The following is a 20,520-nucleotide window of genomic DNA, read 5'->3' as shown; positions in this document are numbered from 1 at the left end:
CCCCAGGAATGGGTTAGGAATTGCAAGTCAGCCCCAAGGGATATGTCCTGAGGGAAGAGAAGGGTCCTTATCTTCTCCTGCAGCATCAGGAGCTGGTTGCATCCAGCTCAGAGTCAGGGACTAGCACGGAGGCAGCCTGGAAAATGCAGTGTAACAGAGGGAATTATTGTACTGAAATGGACATCTCTCCCCAGGCCGTGAGAGCAGGATGACCCTTCGCCTCAAAGGGGAAGGCCAAGGACCTTTGCTTGAATTCAGCTGTCCTTCACTGAATCTTGGGAAAATTCTTGTTGACACCCTCCACGTCTATGAGGTGAGCAGCAGGGCTTGGGATGGATCCTGATGGCTCCTGAGGCAGCAGCAAGCCTGGTGGAGCTGTGGAATTCCTGGCAACCTGGGCAGTTGTGAGCAGGGAATATTTGATGTACTGGTCAAATCTAGGGGGGTCAGAAAGGTGTGTCTGTTGTTCATGAAGCCCCACTCCCTGCTTTTGGGCAGCCTTCCTTAGGGATCAGCTGGGAGGCTTCCTGCAAAACAACCCCTTGGCATATGAAACCTTTGTACTGGGCTGTTCAGAAGCAGCTGGAACACACTGGCTGCATTTAAGCTTCAGTCCACTGCAAACAGCTTCCAGTCAAGTGTCTCCTGCTTATTCCTGGAAGTCACAGGAAAGTCATCCAGCCTCCTGGCTGAGTGCTGGCCCTTGCAAAGAGCTTGGGAGTTCTTTCTCTTGCTGACCAGTCCCTCACCACACTTCAGCCTTGGTGCATTTCTGGCTCTAGAAAGTGAAACGTGTTCCTGGGAATAAAGCAAAGGATTTTTCTACCTCTTTGCCTCCCCCACAATAGTGTCAAGTTTGCAAAAAAAAAAAAAACAAAACCAAAAAAAAAAACCCAAAAAAAACCAAAACCATGAGAAAGCAACTGAAAGAGGTAGAAAATGAAGCACTACATCATGCCAGACACTTTCAAAAGCTTAACTGTGGAAGGGAAAGACACGCTTATTTTTCTTACCCAAAGATGGTGCTGTCTATACATTGAGATGCTGATGCCTCATTATCAATGTATTGTTTTCATGGTATGAGAAAAGGTGAATGAGTAGATGGTACTGTTGGAGCTCTGCTAACTGGGGCAGCAGCAGCTCTGTGGTGATTCACTACGCAGCTGCAATCACCCCACGTTGCTCTCAGGGCCAGGTCTGAATGAGCTTGGTGATGCTGACCAGAGGTGGACTGCTCTGTGTCCGTGGGATAACCCCAGGGTGACTGCAGTTATGTGGAGTTACCACGGCTTTGCGTGAAAACCCAAAGGCAGACCTTGTCCTCTTGTATTTTTAAATTTCTGCCATTCAGCAGCACAAAGCATCCTCTGCCTTTTCTGGGTGTTAATTGCATCATTAGAAAATAACTCACAAGAAGGGAAGATTCCACATGTATTTCCATTTTGCTTTCTTGCTGCTGCAGGTGAAGCTGATTAACCAAGGAGCTATTGATGCTCCCTTCACCTATATCCCTTCAACCAGGAAGGGATTCTGCTTCAAGTTTGCACCTGAGGAGGGCATCATTGCACCAGGTGGGATCCAGACTATTCAGATCTCCTTCAATGCCACCGTGTTGGGGATGTTTGAGGAAGAATTCCAGTTCAGTGTGGCTGGATCTCCTACGCCTGCCATCCTGACCATCAGGTAAGGACTGTGGGAGCTTGGTGGGCACATCTGTAGCTGTCCCTGGGACATCCCCCAGCTACCTCATTTTGGGGTTGAGCAGAGAAAAAAGGTGTTTCCTGAGGTCTTAATCACTGCTCTGATCCTGGAATTACCTTAGTGTGAGGATGCCTCCTGCCCTGGGTGGTACCCAGGAGCTGGAATGACTCCTCCCTGCAGGGATCTCCCTCTGCCTTGGGCCATGGCAGGCAGTGGGATGGATCAGCTTTGGGCAGTGGCTGCTCTGGGATGTCCCCCCTGAACAGCCAGCAAGGCCCCCAGGGCTTTGGAGGTTGGCCAGCCTGGGTGATTCTGCACCAGCAGCAGTGTTTGTAGAAACTTCCATTAATAATCCATCCCAGATGGGCAGCAGCCTCCTCACCTCACCTCTCACAGCCATGCTGTGGGGGACAAGCCGTGCTCTCAACTCCTGTGCAGAGAGTGCCCTGGTAGCTCCTTTCCACAGCCAGGCAAGGGCTGATGTGGGAGACGGGGAACTGTGCAGCAGGAACTGTCCCAAGGACTTGGGCGTCGTCCTATGGGCTAGTGCCATTGCAAGACATAATCCTGGCCCAGCAAAAGGGGCAAGGGCTGATAAAAGGGGAGGCAGAGCTCAGTCCTCAGGACCACAGCACACGAGGGCTTGTCCCTGCTAGCCTGAGCCACGTGCTGCTAGGATCATGTAGGGTAAGCAGGAGATCTGATGCTGGCTGCTCTGGAGCTTTGGAGCTAGGCTGTTGCTGTTGGGAGGCACTGGGTCAAGGCAGTAAAGAAATTACAGCACTCTGCAGTTGATTATACCAGTAAGATAAGGGAGATGGATAAAAAAAGAACAAGCAAGTTATTACTTAGCAAGAGAAAAGTGGTCAGAAGGTCTGTCCATAGTGGAGAAACAATTATGCTGGCTTTGTTTTTGGAAGAAAAGTGCTGCTTTTTTATTTTGGAAAGCAAGAGGGAACCTTTCACCATCAAATAATTGATTCTCCTCTGTCCCTCCCCCAAAGTGGTCATGGGATGTTTCTGCATAAGCAGCTTCCTCCTTGAGCAAAGGCAGGTGTCTCTTGTTGAGAGGTGTAGAGCAGAGCCAGTGGCAGTCCTGTGAATATAACAGAAGGCACAGCTCGCTGGTCCTTGATTTTTAACCAAAAGGCAGAGTGGGCGTTGATTGGCATCAACCATGAAATAAACTCGTGAGTGTTGTGCAGCTTCAAGTGCTGATTTTCAGTTGGTGACTTTTGGAGTCTGTCTGCTGAGTTCAAGGACACGTCAGGTGGTGTGCTAGATTCAGGACACCCTTGTTTGGTTGTTTAAGCTATTGCTCTTGGCTGTGCCAGCTGGTGCACTGCTGACAAGCTGGTCCTTTCCTCTAGGAGTCATCTGTCCACTGTGTAGAACTGTTGCTGCTCTTTTCAGAGCATGTTTGGGGCTCCCCTGGCTTCATGTCTCAAAACTCTGTCTGTAATGATTGTGTGGGTCAAACTCTCCTGAGAAAGCTCCTCCATGGGAACAGCAGTTACAGCTCAGAAGTAGCAAAGCAGGGCACCTGTAGCTGGAAAGTACAGAAGTTTGTGGGGGCACCTTTATGTCCATCACATTACAGATGGGGAAACTGAGGCACGGAGCCATGTCTGGGTGTGTGTTCAGGGTCCTTCATGGGACCACCAGCAACCCGGGGGCTTTTCCTGCCTGCCCTGTGCCCAAAGCCCTATCAGTGGCTGTTGGCTGCTGGCCACTTGGCTTTAGCTGCCTCCACAGGGGCGCTGTGCTGAGCACATGGTGCTGTGTTGATTTGAACCCCACCGTGCCCTGACACCAGGTTTTATGCCCCCAAGCCACGACTGCCAGACCTTTGCAATTCCCTTTAACCAAGCCATTTCCTCCTCTGTCCTCGCTGTCGCAGGGGGTGTGTCGCTGGACCGACTTTACACTTCAATGTCGATGAGCTCAGCTTCGGGGACATCTCCTTTGGTGAGTGTTCCCTGGGCTGGGACACAGCGTGAGGGATCTGTGTGTTCCAAAATGGAGCACTTGAACATAAAAGCATCCCTCACTCATGTTCTGCCACAGCAGCCTCTTCAGGGTGTGAACTCCAGGGCTGCTGGTGCCTCAGGTAGCATTCTGCCGTTGTGAGATCAAACAGAACCAAGGCATAGAAAGTCAGTATTTTCTGCTGTCTCTGTCCTGCTTTAAAAGACAGATGTCTGCCAAGGAAGGTGGGAGTCTTCCTGGAGTGGAAAGATGACCCCCTCCCACCAAATTATTATACCTTTGAAAGTACAGGGCTCACAGGCAAAAAAAACATGGGAAAAAGGAATAATAGTTCTTTACCAGAATATATCAGGACAGCACAGACAACAATGCAAGAACAGACGTTGCCCACCCGCCAAGTACCGTTTTTCCCCTTTGGTGTAGTTATGATGACAGCAGGAGGGGCTGTGGGCTCTGGCAGGGCAGGAAGGAAGGAAATGCTCCTTTGGCGAACTCACGGGCAGAGGGGATCTCGGCACTGGCCAACAGCAGCAGGCAGGAGCGGGGAAGGCAGGCGGGTTGGATCCCAGTGCTGAGCCGCAGCCAGGGCAGTCCCGGGGCCAAGCACACAACCTCCCACAGCAGCACACGGCCGACCTTCGACCCCCGAGCGGGAGGAAGGGAAGCTCCGCTCCCTGCCGAACCTGAGGTCAGGTCCGACCTCACAGCCGCCCACGGCATCGCACCACAACTCCCAAAAACCCCGAATGGAAAAGCCCACCCCCGCAGCCAAAACCCCCCAAAACCCCTATCCCCCTTTTTCGACCAAGGGGAAAATTCACTACGGAGCCTAAACCCATAATAATGAAGTTCATTAACATTTTGAGAAAAGTAATTGCCTTTCCTGAGCTGCTTCTTCCCCAGCCTGCATCACCACGGAGGCACTTGTCAAGTTGCCTTTTGAATAAATGAAACAAGAAAGGCAACAGGTAGAAATATGGTTCTGAAACAGGAGATTCATCCTGCTTAATCCAATTTCATTCCTAAGGTCTCTTCAGCTGAAGGCAGCTGTTGTATCTTTGCTTCTTTTTAACTGTTGATGTCAGTCTCATTTGAGGTTTTGACATCTGTGTTTGTCCTTTTTGTGCCTCTCTTACCTCCCTGCTGGAGTCACTGCTGGAGCTGGCAGTGGTCACTGTTGATGAGAAGCTCTGGGCTGTAGCTGCAGTTGTTTTTTCTCCCCATCTGTGTTCCAATGCCTCTTGGTGAGCAGGCCTGGGGAGAAGTCTCCTCCCCACAGAGCTGGCCAGCCCAGCCAGATGTCCACTGCAGAGCAGGTTGTGGCTGCTGTCCGGGCTCTGCAGGACATCCCCACTGTGCCTGGCTCTATCTCTGACTTTCCAGTATGGAAAGCAAATCTCAGAGCTAAACTGGGGTAAACCCTTGCAGGCAGCAATCACAGTGAGCAGCATGGGTGTGATGTCCCCGTTTGTTGGGTGGGTGGGACATGGTTCCTAATTGCTAATCTCAAAGCAAGGCTCGGGTTTGCCTCCAGTTGAGTGGGCTCTGAGCTGTCACGTGCTCAGTCTGTTTGGCCCAAACCAAGAGCTGCCTTAAGGATCCTGCAGAGAGGAACTGCATTAGGGTGCTTTGCATCATGTTCTAGTTCCTGACTACATCCTCACTTTCTTTTGCTGTAGCTTCTTCTCAGTGATGACTCACTGTTTATAGATCTTGAAAACGGTGGGAGTGTTGGCAGCCTTAACAGGGAATTTTACAGCTTGAATTCTCAGAGTAAATGTAAATGCTCGGTCTGGGTGCACACTCATCTCTGAGAAATAACTGGCACTGGTTTGGGGCAGGTGAGGGAGCTCTTCCCCATCACAAAGAGAGAAACTTGCAGTGTACAGCAGGGCTAGGAGTGGGCATTTTCAAGGCTGCAGTCTGGAATCGGTGTCAAAGGGAACTAAGTGACGGTTAATTCCTCATGCAGCTTCTGGGTGAGCTGTAGTTCAGCTAATAAAGAGCTAAACTCCAATGACACTTTCATCCTACCAGGATATTCACACCAGGAGTCATGCCACAATTGGTGCCTAAATGGATATTTGTGTCCTTTCCTAGGCTTTCCCTACACCAAGAGCTTTCGCCTGACTAACACCTGCCCGGTGCCCGTGACGTTCAAGCTCCGCATGTTGGACGATGACACGCAGCCTGCTGTGAATAGCTGTGATCAAATACACAGCGACAGTGACCCATCCGGGACGGAGGGAATTCATTTTTTCCCGGAGCCAAGAGAGTTTACAATGAATCCCATGCAAGGGACCATCCTCCCCCAGGGACACCGGGATATCAAGGTATGGGAAGAGCCCAGCCACAGACGCTTCAGCACCAGGGCTGAAGCTTCACCGGAGTGTGGGAGGGCTTTAGCTCTGGTGCCAGCTTTGAGCATCGTGTGAGTGAGAGATCTGCACTGGTGTGAGGCCTCTGCTAGCTGGGTTCCTCGGGATGTTCCTCAAGGAGCACTGTTTTGTTTCCAAAATCTCATTTCTCCTCTCCCGGGGAGCAGAACAATTAGTGTTCACTGCAGGGATCTCCAGTGGAGACAAAAAAACTGCAGCCATGAACTGCCCAGCACCTGCTGGGCCACACTTTGCCCTCAGATTCCTGCTGTAAAGCTGAACTCATTCTGTTTAAGTCAGATTTCCTCTGCATCTATGTCATCGTAGACAGATGAAAAAGTGGCCCCTTAATTTGAATGCAGTGGTGTGTAGAGCTTTAGTCTAATGTTTCAATTTGGCTGACCTATGCCCTGATAGCAAGGTGTGTTTATCAAATCTGATCTTGCCAGAAGGCTTTTGTTACTCTCAGAGACTGTGCTCTACACATGGACCAGGAGAAGAATTAAGGCAAAATCCTCCCTCAAGAGCTGGAGGATATCACACGTGAGTAATGAGCTTTTGTAAGGAAGAATTTACTGCTCTTCTCTTCCACAGGTGACCATGTGTTCCAAAACCGTGATGGAATTCTGCCGGAAAATGCTGGTGGACCTGGAGGGTATTGGCGAGGGAGTGGCATCCCTGACCATCACAGCCAGGTACCAGCCCTTCCCTGGCCTCCCCCAGCCACTGCCTTGCACAGGCTTTGCTGGCTGCAGCTCCCAAGGAGAAGTGCTGTTTAATGACCTCATGTTGTGCCCAGCTGGACATGAGAACAGCAGTGCTTGGACAGCAGCCTGTGGTGCAAAGCACCCCTGCTCCCAGCCCAGCACGGTCCTGGGCCCTTTTCTAAAGGGACCAGGAATGATATCATTTATTGGCCTGGTTTTTGGTGCTTGAGCTGGAACAAATTTCCCGAGGGCCTCCTCTCCTCCTTCCTGCAAAAGGTGGAGTTGTGCTGGGTTGTGACCACCCTGCATTGGTTTGGGACACACCAAGCAGCCTGCTGAGAGTCAGGGTCTGCTTCTGTTAATGAGGGCACCTGGCAGTGGAGAAGTGGCTCACAGCAGAGTGGTGAGGGTAAGATCTTACAAGGGGAAAACAGCCCTTGATGTGGCAAGTCAGCTCTAGTTTTTCTCCTTCCCTCTGCTTCCCATTTTGAGCTTTAATGTTCTCAGACGTAAACCAAAAGTCGTTCTTGCTGCAGCAGAATTCCATGCTGCTCTGCTGCTGTGGGCATCAGTTTAATGACAAGAGGGATGCAGTTCCCTGGTGCTGTTCCCTGTCCCAGGCAGAGCCATCCAGTCAGTGCCTGGGCTGCCATTTTGTAAAGCAAGTGCAACTGGGGACAGTCAGTGCATGGACCTGTGGAGTGAAGGGACCGAGGGAGCTGTAGGACCTGGGAGGGGGTGATCCCCCCCTCTGTAGGGCAGGGGGTGTCTCGTGCCCTCCAAGGCTGGGGCAAACAGCTGAGTTGTCAGGCAGGGCAACAGCACCGTGGGAGAGAAGGGAGTCATTTTTACTGAGACACTAGAGTCGTGTGTTCCTTGAGCCCTAGTGAGCACTGATCCTTGTTGGGAAGGCTCCCCCAGAGCTCACGGATCACTGGGACTGCTACAGGAGTCCTTGCAAGCCTTCTTGGGTTAAGGAGGGGCTGAGGCAGCTGTGGGACAAAGTGCTGTGCCTGGGGCACTTGGCAGCCTCTGGGTGCTGCCTCTCAGGGTTTGCCCCTCCTTGACAAGGCATGTTTGAGTGGGAAGACTTAGAAGGCAATTATCACTGCAGGGCTGTTAAATGTCCATTTGACAGTGACAAATGTGTTATGCTCCATTTCACAATCTTTGGGAGCAAACGTTCTCCATTCTCTCAGTATCTCTGATTCCCCTGGGGTCATCTCTTTGCCCAGGTGTCTCGTTCCTGAGCTGTACGTGTACCCTCAAATCCTGCTGTATGGTAAATGCCAGCTGAAGGAGCCATATGAGAGGAAGTTCATCATTGGGAATCCCACTGACCTTCCTGGCTGCTACAGGCTTATTCCCCAGGTTTGGCATCACATCCACCTCCTCCTCTCAAATATTTCTGAAGAGAAAAAAAGGTTTTAGGGGGGAAAAGGGTTTGGATAAGACCTTGCTGGCTTCTTTTCAGTCTTAAAGATCTGCTGAGAACAGGATCCTACCTGAATGTAAACTTTAGGATGCAGTTTAACCTCCTGAGGAAACAGTTTATGTTCTAGTCTTCAGGGTGTTTTCTTGTGGGAGATCTTAGAGGGTTGTGAAAAGCTGCTGCATCTACAGACACCAGTGCCTGTGCTGGCAGCCTCCTTGCAGGACCCCCTGAGAATGCTAAGCCTACAATTCTTGCATCTTGTTTGTGCCTTTTACCTTTGTCCTGGGGATTTTTAAAAAATGTGTGTAAGTTGCTGTTGCAGGGGTGTTCAGGAGTCTAAAGTTTCTTCAGAGGTCCCTCTGAAGTTGCATTTGATTCTGTCCCTTCCAGAAATGCGAGGAGGACTCTCCTGTGCTCTACTCCAGCCCCAAACCCTATGGGATTGTCCAGCCTCGCAGCACTGTAGAGATTCCAGTTATAGTCAAAGTCCAAACACTGGGCGAGCATCGCACCAACGTTCTTGTCGGCGTGTTCGGGGATGAGAGAAACCCACGGGTGAGCGCAAGGGGAGATGTGTGCCTTTGTGCAACTGCTCCTGGCAGGGTGCAAAGGGCACAGGGATTCTTCCGGGGAAAACAGGCACAGGCTGCTGAGGAGAAGGACAGGAGGGATCGGTGGCACAAACAGCTCATGCCTTATAGGTGGTAATCTCAGTGTCTGACACAGAAGGTAGTTCATCTAAGCTGGAATCGAGGATGATTTTAGTTAATTATTCTTTAAAATGCTATTAACTTTGGAAACATCTGTTTTAAAATGTCATCTCTCTGAGCACAAAAGAGGATGTCAGTAGACTTCTGGGAACCTTGAGCTTTCTGTAAAAGAAGGGAAAGCTGGCATCTGAAGAGTAGTTGCAAGGATTTAAACTTCTATTAAAACATAAGGAAATGAGGATGCCAAATTCCCTGGATGGCATCAAACACTGAACCTGGGCCATTGTGGCACTGCACGTAAATCAGTCAACAGGAAGAACAGGCAATGCAGGCTGCGCCAGGGAGCCTGAAGTTTGACAAAACAGTTGCTTTCAACTATCACGCTGCTTCCCTTCAAGAGGAGGGTTTCTCCCCACCAGAATAACCAGTTGTTTAACTGTCAGCCTGGTCTTTAAACTAGAGATTTCTTGCAAAGCTCTTACCTTTGGGCCAATAATTTGTAGTTTGAAAGGTTCTCTTACCTTAATCCTTTTAAATATGGAGGTGAATATGTAATTTTCTTTTTCCCCAAAAGCCCAGCTTTTCAGGTGGAGAGTGGCAGCTGTCCCTAAAGAAATAACTTGAGCAGGGTTGAGCTGTTTAAGCTTTGTTTAGATTTTCCTGTTGTGGTTTGTTTCGGTTTTTTAAAAATCTTTCTTGCCTGCTTCCTGGAACAGAGAATAGAACTACAGAGCTCTGGATGCCTGGCAAAAATCCGCCTAAGTGATCGCAAGATAGACTTTGGCGAGGTCCCATTATTACAGCCTACTTCACGAAGCCTTACCCTCTTGAACAATGGTCTCGTCCCTGTAGACTTCAGGCTAGAGATCGTAAGTATCTGTGGGGCTGTTTTCCAGGGAAATTGACTGGTCAGTAGCAGCCATGACATGGTTTTTACATGCAAGATTTCCATATTGCCCTGTGTGAGAGGAAGCAAGATACTCCAATACTCCATCTGAGCGAGGCAAGAGGAACCTGGCTCTGGAGTGGTGTTAGCTGGGGCATCCCTCAGTGAAGTCAGGTGCAGAGATGTTGGAGCAGAAATTAATCTGGATTGTGTTGACAAGTTCTCCCTTAATTTTATCCTTTGTCTTTAGCTGTGCGTGTCACATTTTGGAGCTCCAAGACCAAGAGAAACCTGTGGTCCTTTGCTCCCCAGAGAACGTGGATTTCCCTATGGTTCCCTGTTCCATCTACATTTGCTTTGTGCCAAACTGCTGTTAGTAGTAGAGAGCAGGGTGTGAGGTCTGTCCTCAGACTGCTCGTGGGGAGGCAATTTTCACACCTCCTGTGGCTCAAGCCAGCCAAAGATGTGTGGGGGTTGTGCACCCCCACAGCCTGTGATCTCTGTGCCGTTGAAGAGCATCTTTGGGGACCAGCTGCAGAGAAAGGCTGTTTAATATTGGAGGCTGCATAGGGCAGAAGGAGCTGGGGCTGCTCCCCTGGCAGGAAGGGCTTGTAGGCTGGGCCTGGGCCTGGGGCGGGGTGGGATGTCTGCTGGAGGGGGAGATCTGTGAGAGGCCTGAGGTTTGTTCTTCTTCATGCTGGGTGTGTTGGACTTGTGGAGTTGGTTAAAACCTGATCCTAAGGACTTGTTTGTGGCCGTGGGTAAAGCGTCAGGCCGTGTGGGAGAGTCCAGCCACAGCCTCCTGGGCCAAGGAGGAGGGGTGTGAATTTTCATCTTGCTGCTTTTCCAGCTGTTTGGGGGATAAATGTTACCCTGAAGTGAGGGGGTTTTTCCAGGGCAGTTTTCCCTGACTCCACAATGGAATTTTGCTTCCAGCCTCTGCAGGGAGCAATGCACCTTAGCTGGGTGGTTGTGGTGTGTAAAGGATGGGTTTCACATGCTCCTAGCAGGGCCAGACCTGCAGAGCTGTGTCTGTACAGCTGTGCTGGTGCAAGGCCTTTCCTCCCTCCCCGGGACAGCTTCCAGCTCTCTTGCCCAATCCGTGAAGTCCATGAGAAACCAGAGAACAGGAGTTCTTGGGAAGAGTGGGCCATGCCCACGGAGCACACGTTGTCCAGTTTGCTTTCTGCTTCCTGCTTTCCTGCTCTGCTCTAACCATTTGGAGGTGACTTTTCCAAAGCAGAGGGCACTGGGACATCTCTCTACAGCTGATGATTGGCGGGAAGTGAGGGCTTCAGTCCTTGAGGGGATGTTGAGAAGCACTGATGGCCCCTTGGGAAAGAATAGTTTGGTGTTGGGGTTTTGCTCAACTGGTTTTGCAGAGATATTCTTCAGGCTCTCAGCAGTATCCTCCAGCCATGTGGTTTCTGCAGTGGGATTTGAGCAGTCATGGCTTCCTCTGGCCTTGAGCCTTTGTGAGAAGCCAGGAGAGAGAAAGCAGCTTTCCTTGGCCCACACTCCAGAGAAAGACTGGGGAAGGCACACTCTCCTGAGGATAAGCATCCCTTGAGTTGGGCAAAAGTGGGTTAATTGGGTGAGTCCGTTAAAGGAGGGGAAAATGCAGGTTGTATGAGCTCTGCTGTTGCCCTGTACTGTAGCTTAACTTTAGGGAAATTAAGCCTTTAGGATTTTTGTCCTCCTCTCTTTGGTCTTTCTTTTCTCCTATCCCACAAGACACCAGGGTGGATGGTTTCCATCCTAAATGCATATTATGCTTGTCTTACAGGATCCCACACCCCACTGCTTTGCCGTTGAGCCCGAAGAAGGAGTGATCCCTGCTAGGGGCAAGGTTCCTGTGACTGTCACAGCAGCCCCGAATGACACTCGGCTGTTTGCTGGCAATGTCCAGCTGTTCATTGGGAACAGCCTTTGGACCTCCTGTGTGCTGGAGGTTTTGGGCACTGGCACCACAATTGTCATAACCAAGCCATTAACCCCAGAGCTCAACTTGGGGACCCATTCAGGTAGGAGATCTCTCCACTCCCACCTCTCCTCCTGTCTCAACATGGAGCAGTTTTGCTGTAGTTTGTCAGGCAAGATCTTGTTCAGTGCTTAAAAGCCCTGACTCCTTCCTTGAAGGCAGAGGTTCCTTTAGAAACATGTGATGGCCAGTTGAGAGTTGTTAGACACTCTCAAAAGCCACTGACAGGGAAACCAGTTGCTAAATTGCCACTGAATTGTCTTTCGTTCTAATACATTGATGTCCTCACTTGATGAAGTAATGATCTCACAGGCTGCCCTGGAGCAAAAGGTTCCCAAAATGGTGCCCAGATGAGGCGGTCCCTCCGTGTGGCTGAGGGACCAAGGGAAGATGGCATCACATCCTTCCCCTTCCCTTTCCCCTCCAAATGGCACCTTCCAGGCAATCAGGGGCCCTGGGAACAAAGAGACAGGAGGGTGACAACCCTCACCTGAAGGCAGGAGCCCACAGAGCAGTTCCAGAGACAGAGTTGCCAGCAGAGTTTGCAAAGTTCGCTTCCAAACAGTTTCTAATTGCAAAATGAAGTTTCTACAAATGACTACCAGTGCTGCAAAACCAAGGCTGCTACGAATGAGAGAGGCCCTGCTGCCCTGGTTTCCTCTCCTGGAGCAGGCAGACAATTTTTGCCAGCTTGCTGGGGTCATCCAGAAACTGCCTCTGAGCCAGCTTTTAGACATGCCTGCAATCATAGCCCCACACACAAGGTCCCCAAGTGCAGGGTCTCAGAGATTCAGTCACAGTTTCAGGCACAGATTAATACAAAATACAGCAACAGCATGAATCCTCCCAGAACAAACATTTTGGGGGAAAACACCACGTCCTGTTAGCCTTGCCTGGAAAATGCTACATTACCACTATAAGCATATTTCTCTTTGCAATAATGACATCGGAAGGTGTCACGATCCGCTTATTGCGGGGTGTCGTGATGGTTCTTTTCACCGATCCCAAAAGTGCAAAAAAGGCAAACAACAAGGGACTGTCAGTTAATCACAACAAATGCACCTTTATTAGGGGCCAAAACAGTAAATGCGATAGTGGGGATCGGAAAGGAGATAAAAGGAGAGAGAGAGAGAGAGAGAGAGAAGAGGGGTATGGGAATAGCTACCAACACAGGCGAGATCCTCAGTGGTCTGGACGATGGGGATCCGTCTGTCGTGTCGGGGAAGTCTTCGAAGTTCTGGTCGACTCGCGGGTCCAATTATAGTCCACAGAGGAGAGAGGGGGGAACAAGTGTAATAATGAAAGTCCATTGTAATCGCCCCGAGGGAACAGGTGAGTCCACAGAAACCACCAAAGCAAGACGAATACAATGAAGAATAAGTCCATTTGAATCACTGAAGGGAAACAGGTCATGTCATTAGTGGTCAGACCACCAATTTCCCCTCCTCCCTATAGCAGGGGTCTCAGTCTCAGTCCTTGGGAGGAGGGTTCTCATTCTTTGTTTGTCACAGTGGCAACGAGGCAGATGAGGGGTCTTCAATGTAGGACCATGGGAGTCACCCCCAAAAGTTCGTTTGGCTTAAGAACGGAGATTAGAAGCAGGCTGCGCATCAGGCTGTCCCGTGCTGGGTCCATGTCAGGTCTTTGCCAAGTCCTTGCCAACTCCTTGCCAAGTTCTTACCAGGCCTTGTTGGGAACAGCCAGCGTGACGGTTCAGTGGTTCCAGCTGTGCTGTGTCCTGTTCTAAGCCGGAACTGCAGTGGGGGAAGGGATTCTTTCTCGTGGCAATCGGAAGGCAGAATGGAAAATGAGGGGCTTCAGACGGGCTCTTACACCACCCCGTGACTGACGATTGCCTTCGAAATATCTTCATCAGCAGGGTTCCATGGTGTCGTCCTGGAGTCTTCAGGACTCGTCAAGTGTTGGCAGCACGTCCCAGGGAAAAGAGAAGAGGAAAAGGGAAAGAAGAAGAAACAGGAAAACTAAAACAATCACAACATATTAGTAATTAATCAATAAGCAAAATACAATCAATATTAATTAAATCAGTAAATAGTTAAACAATAAATTGCTTAAATAATAATTGATATTCATCAATTAAACAATAAATTGATCAAATAATAAACCAGTATAATCAGTATTAAACAATAATCTATATTACTCAGTACAATTTTATAATTAATAAACAAAAAATAATTAAAACAATGATTAAAACAAATCATAATAGAAAATTATGTAAAACATATCTTCTAACCTTATAATCTTCTTGTGTCTACAGTTCTGGGAACATCTATAGTGTAAAGGATGTCGGCCAAGTGGTGTGCATTAATTATAGATGTTAATTTTGTTAATCGTTTCATCATTCTCCAATTTACAATAAGCAAGATTACTGATAAAACAAAACCAATCATAACTAAAATCAGAAGGACAACAATGGGATGGCACAATTTGTTCAGGATACCGGTGGCAGTGGGTGACCACCCGAAAAGGGTATCCCACCACTTGTGCTCGGCATCACTTTTCACCCTTTCTACAACACGATGTATTTCTTGCACATGATGATGAACAGTTACCAGAGTTTTCTGTCCATTCCCCTTGATTTTTCCTAGGATCTCTATTAGATCTTGATGAAGTAATAATTGCTTTACCAGAGAAAGGTTCATCCCAATGGGAGTAGGCAGTAGCTTGTGAATCAACGTGAGATTGGATTCTAAAAGTTCATGTGAAGTAACTGGAGCTACAAAAGAAAAATCACATCCTGCAATTTTAGTAAAGTTGCAAGCACAAAAATTTGAATGATTTTTAGTAGCTACTACTGTACTTTCTATAAATACAGTATCACAAGCGGTTCTGAAGCAGGCACACCCATTGCCTGTATATACAAGGACTGTTTCAGAAGTCTCGTTAGGATGGATGTCAAAATGACAGATATTTTGTTCTGTGTCTAAACAGATATCTTGAGCTATAATTGCATTACCTTCACAGATAAACCCTAGTTGTTCTCGGATAGTACAGGACTCTAAATTGACAGTTTGCCATTTGTCATTAATTTGACGGGCCCATTCTCTATGTTCAGAGGGATAGAAAATGGCTCCGTCATGATTTAATCCTAGTGCAATGATAGGGAATATCAAATGCACCGAGGCATTTCTTATGGTCAACACAAATGCTGTGGCTGTGTTTGTGTTAGGGTCATAGGTAAAATTCACTAAATTCCACCAGGATTGGAAATCTCTTTCAAAGTCAGTGGCACTGTCCCAGACTATTTTCCTAATTTCAGTAGGAAAAGTGCCTTCTTCACCTTCTCTTATAATTGAGGCAGCAACTGACTGCATCCATAATTGGGCCTGGATACAGCTAAGAGCTAAGGAAACGTTGCTTTGTGTGGCATTAAGTGCATCAATTATCAATTTGCTACCATTTACATTTATCTTTTCCCAATTTGGTAGAATGTTTGATAGCAACCACTGATGTGTTCCCAGGGCCGATAAGGACGACTGCAGTGGTTGTTGTATTTTGGTCAAATCTTTAGTCGTGGAGGCCAATTTATTCATTAATACTTCTGAATCAATACTATTTAGGATTCCCAGTCCCGTTCCCACGACACCAGTTATGTCTCTTTGCACCCGGTTTTTAGGAGGGTTCCACTGTCGCAGCCAGGTTGTCCAACCCTGAAAAGAGGTTTGCAAAAAGGGTGAACAAGCTGGTTGTATTTCTGAGACATTGTTTTGCATCAGCAATTTGACTTGTTTAAGAGACCATGCCGGATCAAATAATATCTGTTGTTGGCCAGTTTTCCTGATTATATATGGTCCAACTTCAAAAATTTTCGGGGTAAGCATAACGGGTGGCTGGGCTCGAGTGGTGGTAGTGGTGGTGGTATAAACCATAGTAGATTGAGCTACAGCATTTATTATAAACTTAAAAGAAAGCCCTTTGGTGTTTTTTCCCCATAAACAAACCACTTCTGCAGTCTGTGTTAGTGTAAAATTGTGCCAACAATCCTGTACGCTTGGGTGCATGCAGACCTTTTTGTGCTTAAAGAGATCCTTTCACTTTTTCTGCATGCTACCACAATTATTTCAGACCACGGTCACTCAGCTGGTTTCTGGCCATGGGGTTGTGGTAGGATGCAGAAAAGTATTACCAGTTTTATCATGGATTAGGTGGTCTTCATGTCCCTTGGAGTTCTTCTGAAAAAGTAAACACAACAGAATTCTGCCGCCGAGAGGCAGAAAAGTTAGAATGATGGAATTATCCAGCATGTATTTGTCCAATGCTCTTTCCCTAGAGCACCAGAGGCTTCCCATGCATATTTATTCAGAGGGGGTTTCAGCACAAGTGGTACTAGTCCTATAGTAAGAGAGGTCCACCAGAACAGGTTGGCCAGGGTCATGAGCTGGATTATTAGGATCATTTGGTACAGAGCATAGGAGTCAGTGTAGATGCAGACCAAAGAGGAATTCTGTGCTTCTCGTTGAAAAACACTCCAGACAGCTATCAGCTCCCCAATGTGTGCACTACCTTCTCCCTCTGTAATAATTTGCTCACCAGAGGAAAAGTGGAGGGCTTCTGCCCTATATTTCCATACTTTTCCTTTCCCTTTAGCAGAAGCATCAGTAAACCAGGAGTTTGCTGATTGTTCGGGGCAGAAAGGAGGGTTTACTTTGATTACAGAGGCAGGTTTGTCCAAGCTCTCCGTTTCTTGGATTGCTAAAGTTTTTACAGATCCTTCTGTCATTGAGAAGAAGTTACAGTAATGTTCAACCTGAGCATACCACTTTCTCACTAAGGCCCTCTGGGCCACCCCGTCAGGAGGGGGAGTCCCACTAGTGACTGTCTTAATAACCTTGAAGGGGCCTCTCAATACAATTGGTTGTTTTCGTGCAATTTTTTATACTTCTATGAAAGCTAAGATAACCATAAACAATCCTTTTTCCCAGGTAGTGTATCTTTTCTCAGCATCTTTGGAACCACGGGAGTAAAAACCAACAGGTCTTGTCGGACCCTCAGGACCCCGCTGCCATATGTGTACTGACAGCCCTGAGGAGGCAAATCCCCATTCCACCTGGAAAGGATCTGTAGGATGGATAGGGGTCACTGCTTGATGAGCTGTTGCTTCAAAAATCAGCAATTGCAATGCTGACTCCTGAGAAAGACTCCAATCCCATTTCACCCCTTTCCTCAACAAGTCATAAAGGGGAACAAATGGGTCCTTCTGGTTACTAGGAAATCTATCTGGTCTTTCTACAGGAGATACAGCTGCTATAGTTTTTTGAAGGAGAATTGCTGTAGGTTTGAGTAATTCTGGAAGCCCACAAATTAAAGGGGTCATTATCTTGGGCTTCACAGGTAATTGCATCAGGGATTCAAAGCCAGGAATTCATTTCTTTTTGTGAGTCATTTGCAGGCAAGCAGCTTTGTGCACATTTTCCAAGAGTTGGTCGGGGGTACTAATTCTAGCTATGGGATCTCCCCTTTCCAAGGGGCTTGTTCCCCCGGCCCAAAAAGCTGCACGCTGTGTCAGGGACCATGTGTCACGTTTATCTCCTGTTGTTAAGAAGACACCATGTCCCCAATGCCCACTGGCTTCCTGTTCAGTTAATTTAATTTGATCACCACCAGTGAGGGACACCCAGAAAACATATTCTGTTTCTGATTCATGTGGAGGGTGTCCGTATTCCCTTTTAAGCTTAGCTAGCTCGGTGGCAGTGTTTAGTTGTGATGGTATGTGTTTGGTTGTGATGTGAGGTTTGAGATCATCATCACTGAGATAGCTATACACTGAGATAGTTTTAATCAAGGGTCTCAAGTGATGGCAGCAATGTTCCCCACAATTACTTGCTGCTTCAAGTTCTTGATGAGGATAGATTTGTTTAATGTGAGGAGTTTCCTTCTCCTCAGGCTCTGTAGAGGAATCAGCATTATGTGATTTGTTAACATGTTCCTCTGTTAAGGCAGCTCGCAATGCATAGATCACATTTTTTGCTTCATATAACTGTTTTTGCAAAATTTCAACTAGATTTTGAAGGGAGTCTATTATAGCATGTTCCTCACTTCTTCGCTCGAAGCGATTTTCTATAGCTGCCATAAGACAAGCTCCCAAAACTGAGCATAAGATAGTTTTATTTTTGCCCAGTTTGAATTTTGTTTCATGTTGTAATGAACACACTCTATCAATAACATTTTCTAAGTTAAACCAATTACTCTGTGCCCATTTTTCTCCTTCCGTAGAAGGTCTGGCATTGTGTTTGGCTAGTAGTGCATAAAATTCAGCTTTAATTTCAAGGCTAAGATTGTCACTCATTTTGTGAAGGGACCAAAACCACGACAGGGAGGTACAAACTTAAGTTCCACAAAACTACACAGCCCTCGCTGTGTCGCCCTTCGCTTCCCTGGCTGGGTGAAAGGACAATAATCTGCCTGGGAGGCTCTGCTTAGTTTCTTCAAGTTGTCCCCTCCTTCCCAGACCAGATACACAACAACAACAAAACAAGTGTCCCGCCTTTTGCACTAGGGGATCCTTTGTGAATTTCCAAAGACAGTGTGGGTGCCTTTTCAGCTGCAACCCTTCTGTCTAGACAGAAATCCTGTCTGTGACACCAATTTTAATGTCACGATCCGCTTATTGCGGGGTGTCGTGATGGTTCTTTTCACCGATCCCAAAAGTGCAAAAAAGGCAAACAACAAGGGACTGTCAGTTAATCACAACAAATGCACCTTTATTAGGGGCCAAAACAGTAAATGCGATAGTGGGGATCGGAAAGGAGATAAAAGGAGAGAGAGAGAGAGAGAGAGAGAGAAGAGGGGTATGGGAATAGCTACCAACACAGGCAAGATCCTCAGCGGTCCGGACGATGGGGATCCGTCTGTCGTGTCGGGGAAGTCTTCGAAGTTCTGGTCGACTCGCGGGTCCAATTATAGTCCACAGAGGAGAGAGGGGGGAACAAGTGTAATAATGAAAGTCCATTGTAATCGCCCCGAGGGAACAGGTGAGTCCACAGAAACCACCAAAGCAAGACGAATACAATGAAGAATAAGTCCATTTGAATCACTGAAGGGAAACAGGTCATGTCATTAGTGGTCAGACCACCAATTTCCCCTCCTCCCTATAGCAGGGGTCTCAGTCTCAGTCCTTGGGAGGAGGGTTCTCATTCTTTGTTTGTCACAGTGGTAACGAGGCAGATGAGGGGTCTTCAATGTAGGACCATGGGAGTCACCCCCAAAAGTTCGTTTGGCTTAAGAACGGAGATTAGAAGCAGGCTGCGCATCAGGCTGTCCCGTGCTGGGTCCATGTCAGGTCTTTGCCAAGTCCTTGCCAACTCCTTGCCAAGTTCTTACCAGGCCTTGTTGGGAACAGCCAGCGTGACGGTTCAGTGGTTCCAGCTGTGCTGTGTCCTGTTCTAAGCCGGAACTGCAGTGGGGGAAGGGATTCTTTCTCGTGGCAATCGGAAGGCAGAATGGAAAATGAGGGGCTTCAGACGGGCTCTTACAGAAGGGCAGCTCATCAGACACCATTTCTGGTCCACATTAAGAGCTGGAAATGAAGACAGTCTCCAAGCTATTAACACCTCAGGTTGCTCACTGGGAGCAATCTGATGACCAGGGAAATAGCGATTCCCATACTATTTTCCATCCTGCCTTCTATTCTAGCCACCTTCCCTGTATTCGTCGGTTCGAGCTAACAAATAGAGGCAACCGTGTGCATTGGCTCTCGTGGAAAGCAAAATGCTACAGCCCACCTAAGGGGAAGGACCAGAGTGTCTCAGCCCTCAGCAGCCCCAAAGATGCTTCCCAGAGCCCCAAACGTGCCGCCCCCGTGTTTGAGGTGGAGCTACCGACGGGGACACTGCAGCCAGGCGAGTCTGTGGACATGGTGCTGCGAGGCTTCTCCCACATCTCGCAGGTGAGGTCCCCACCACGGGCTGAGCCTGGGGAACCATCAGATCCCCTCCCCTGGGCTTGTCCCATATCCCTTGACATTTGGCTGGGGAAATGAGGAGGGGCCTTCACAAAACTGGTTTAAGACCACACGTTTCTGTGGCAGCACCAGTTGCTTTCCCTGCTGGCCACCACCAGACCAGCTAAGACTTTACTGTGATTCCACAGCTACCAAAACCCAGTGCTGATCCCAAAGTAGGGGTGGAAGGAAACACTGCTCTTTTGGGGCAAGCAGTATTGCATGCTGAGTCAGCAAAGAAGGGTAGAGAAATAAGTTACACTTAGACTAGAAGCCCAAAAAGAAAGTGAATGAAACAAGTGCCAAGTGCTTTATCTGGGGTAAGCACGGAGTAAAACAAAAGCCATGTGAAGGGAGGGAGTTTCTCACAAGTGCCTTTTGTGGTTATTGGGGTGCAGTGTTACAGGCAATTGAGCACAGAATAAATAAGCTGCATCACAGGAAGAAAAAGGGGCAGTGACTGTAACTGTGGCAGGAATAGGGCCCGTGGTGGGTGGTGGGTGGGCATTTGCAGGGTGCCCTGCCACCACCCACTGCTGCCAAGTGACTCTTGCATGCAGGAGGTGCAGGATTATGTGTTCTGTGAAGCTGCCATTGGGATAACCAGCCACAAAGAGAAGATAATAGAAATAATCATTACCTGCAAGTTCATTCACCCCTCTATAGAAGCATCAGCCAGTCAATTCTCTTTCCGGGTGGAGAAGGTAAGTCTCTGGATTGCATCCTGGCATTTAAGAGCATGGCTGAGGGGGCTGTGTGCTTGTGTTAAAGCC

At 48.2% G+C, this 20,520-nt stretch overlaps 1 protein-coding gene across 1 annotated transcript in view; it reads left to right on the top strand.

The window, feature by feature from the left end:
* The window catches only part of LOC128812981 (hydrocephalus-inducing protein-like), an 85,085-nt gene that overhangs the window by 47,417 nt on the left and 17,148 nt on the right, over positions 1 to 20,520 (top strand). The window contains exons 10-20 of the mRNA XM_053987709.1: positions 195 to 313; positions 1,463 to 1,683; positions 3,602 to 3,669; positions 5,791 to 6,023; positions 6,663 to 6,763; positions 8,011 to 8,146; positions 8,601 to 8,765; positions 9,637 to 9,789; positions 11,593 to 11,830; positions 19,512 to 19,693; positions 20,308 to 20,451. Coding sequence (XP_053843684.1) covers positions 195 to 313; positions 1,463 to 1,683; positions 3,602 to 3,669; positions 5,791 to 6,023; positions 6,663 to 6,763; positions 8,011 to 8,146; positions 8,601 to 8,765; positions 9,637 to 9,789; positions 11,593 to 11,830; positions 19,512 to 19,693; positions 20,308 to 20,451 — 1,760 coding nt within the window. The remainder of the gene's footprint in view (positions 1 to 194; positions 314 to 1,462; positions 1,684 to 3,601; positions 3,670 to 5,790; positions 6,024 to 6,662; positions 6,764 to 8,010; positions 8,147 to 8,600; positions 8,766 to 9,636; positions 9,790 to 11,592; positions 11,831 to 19,511; positions 19,694 to 20,307; positions 20,452 to 20,520) is intronic.

Source organism: Vidua macroura, chromosome 11, assembly GCF_024509145.1.
Source record: "Vidua macroura isolate BioBank_ID:100142 chromosome 11, ASM2450914v1, whole genome shotgun sequence".
NCBI classification, from domain to species: domain Eukaryota; kingdom Metazoa; phylum Chordata; class Aves; order Passeriformes; family Viduidae; genus Vidua; species Vidua macroura.
Note: the sequence above shows the minus strand (reverse complement) of the source record. Positions and strands in the feature narration are given on the sequence as shown.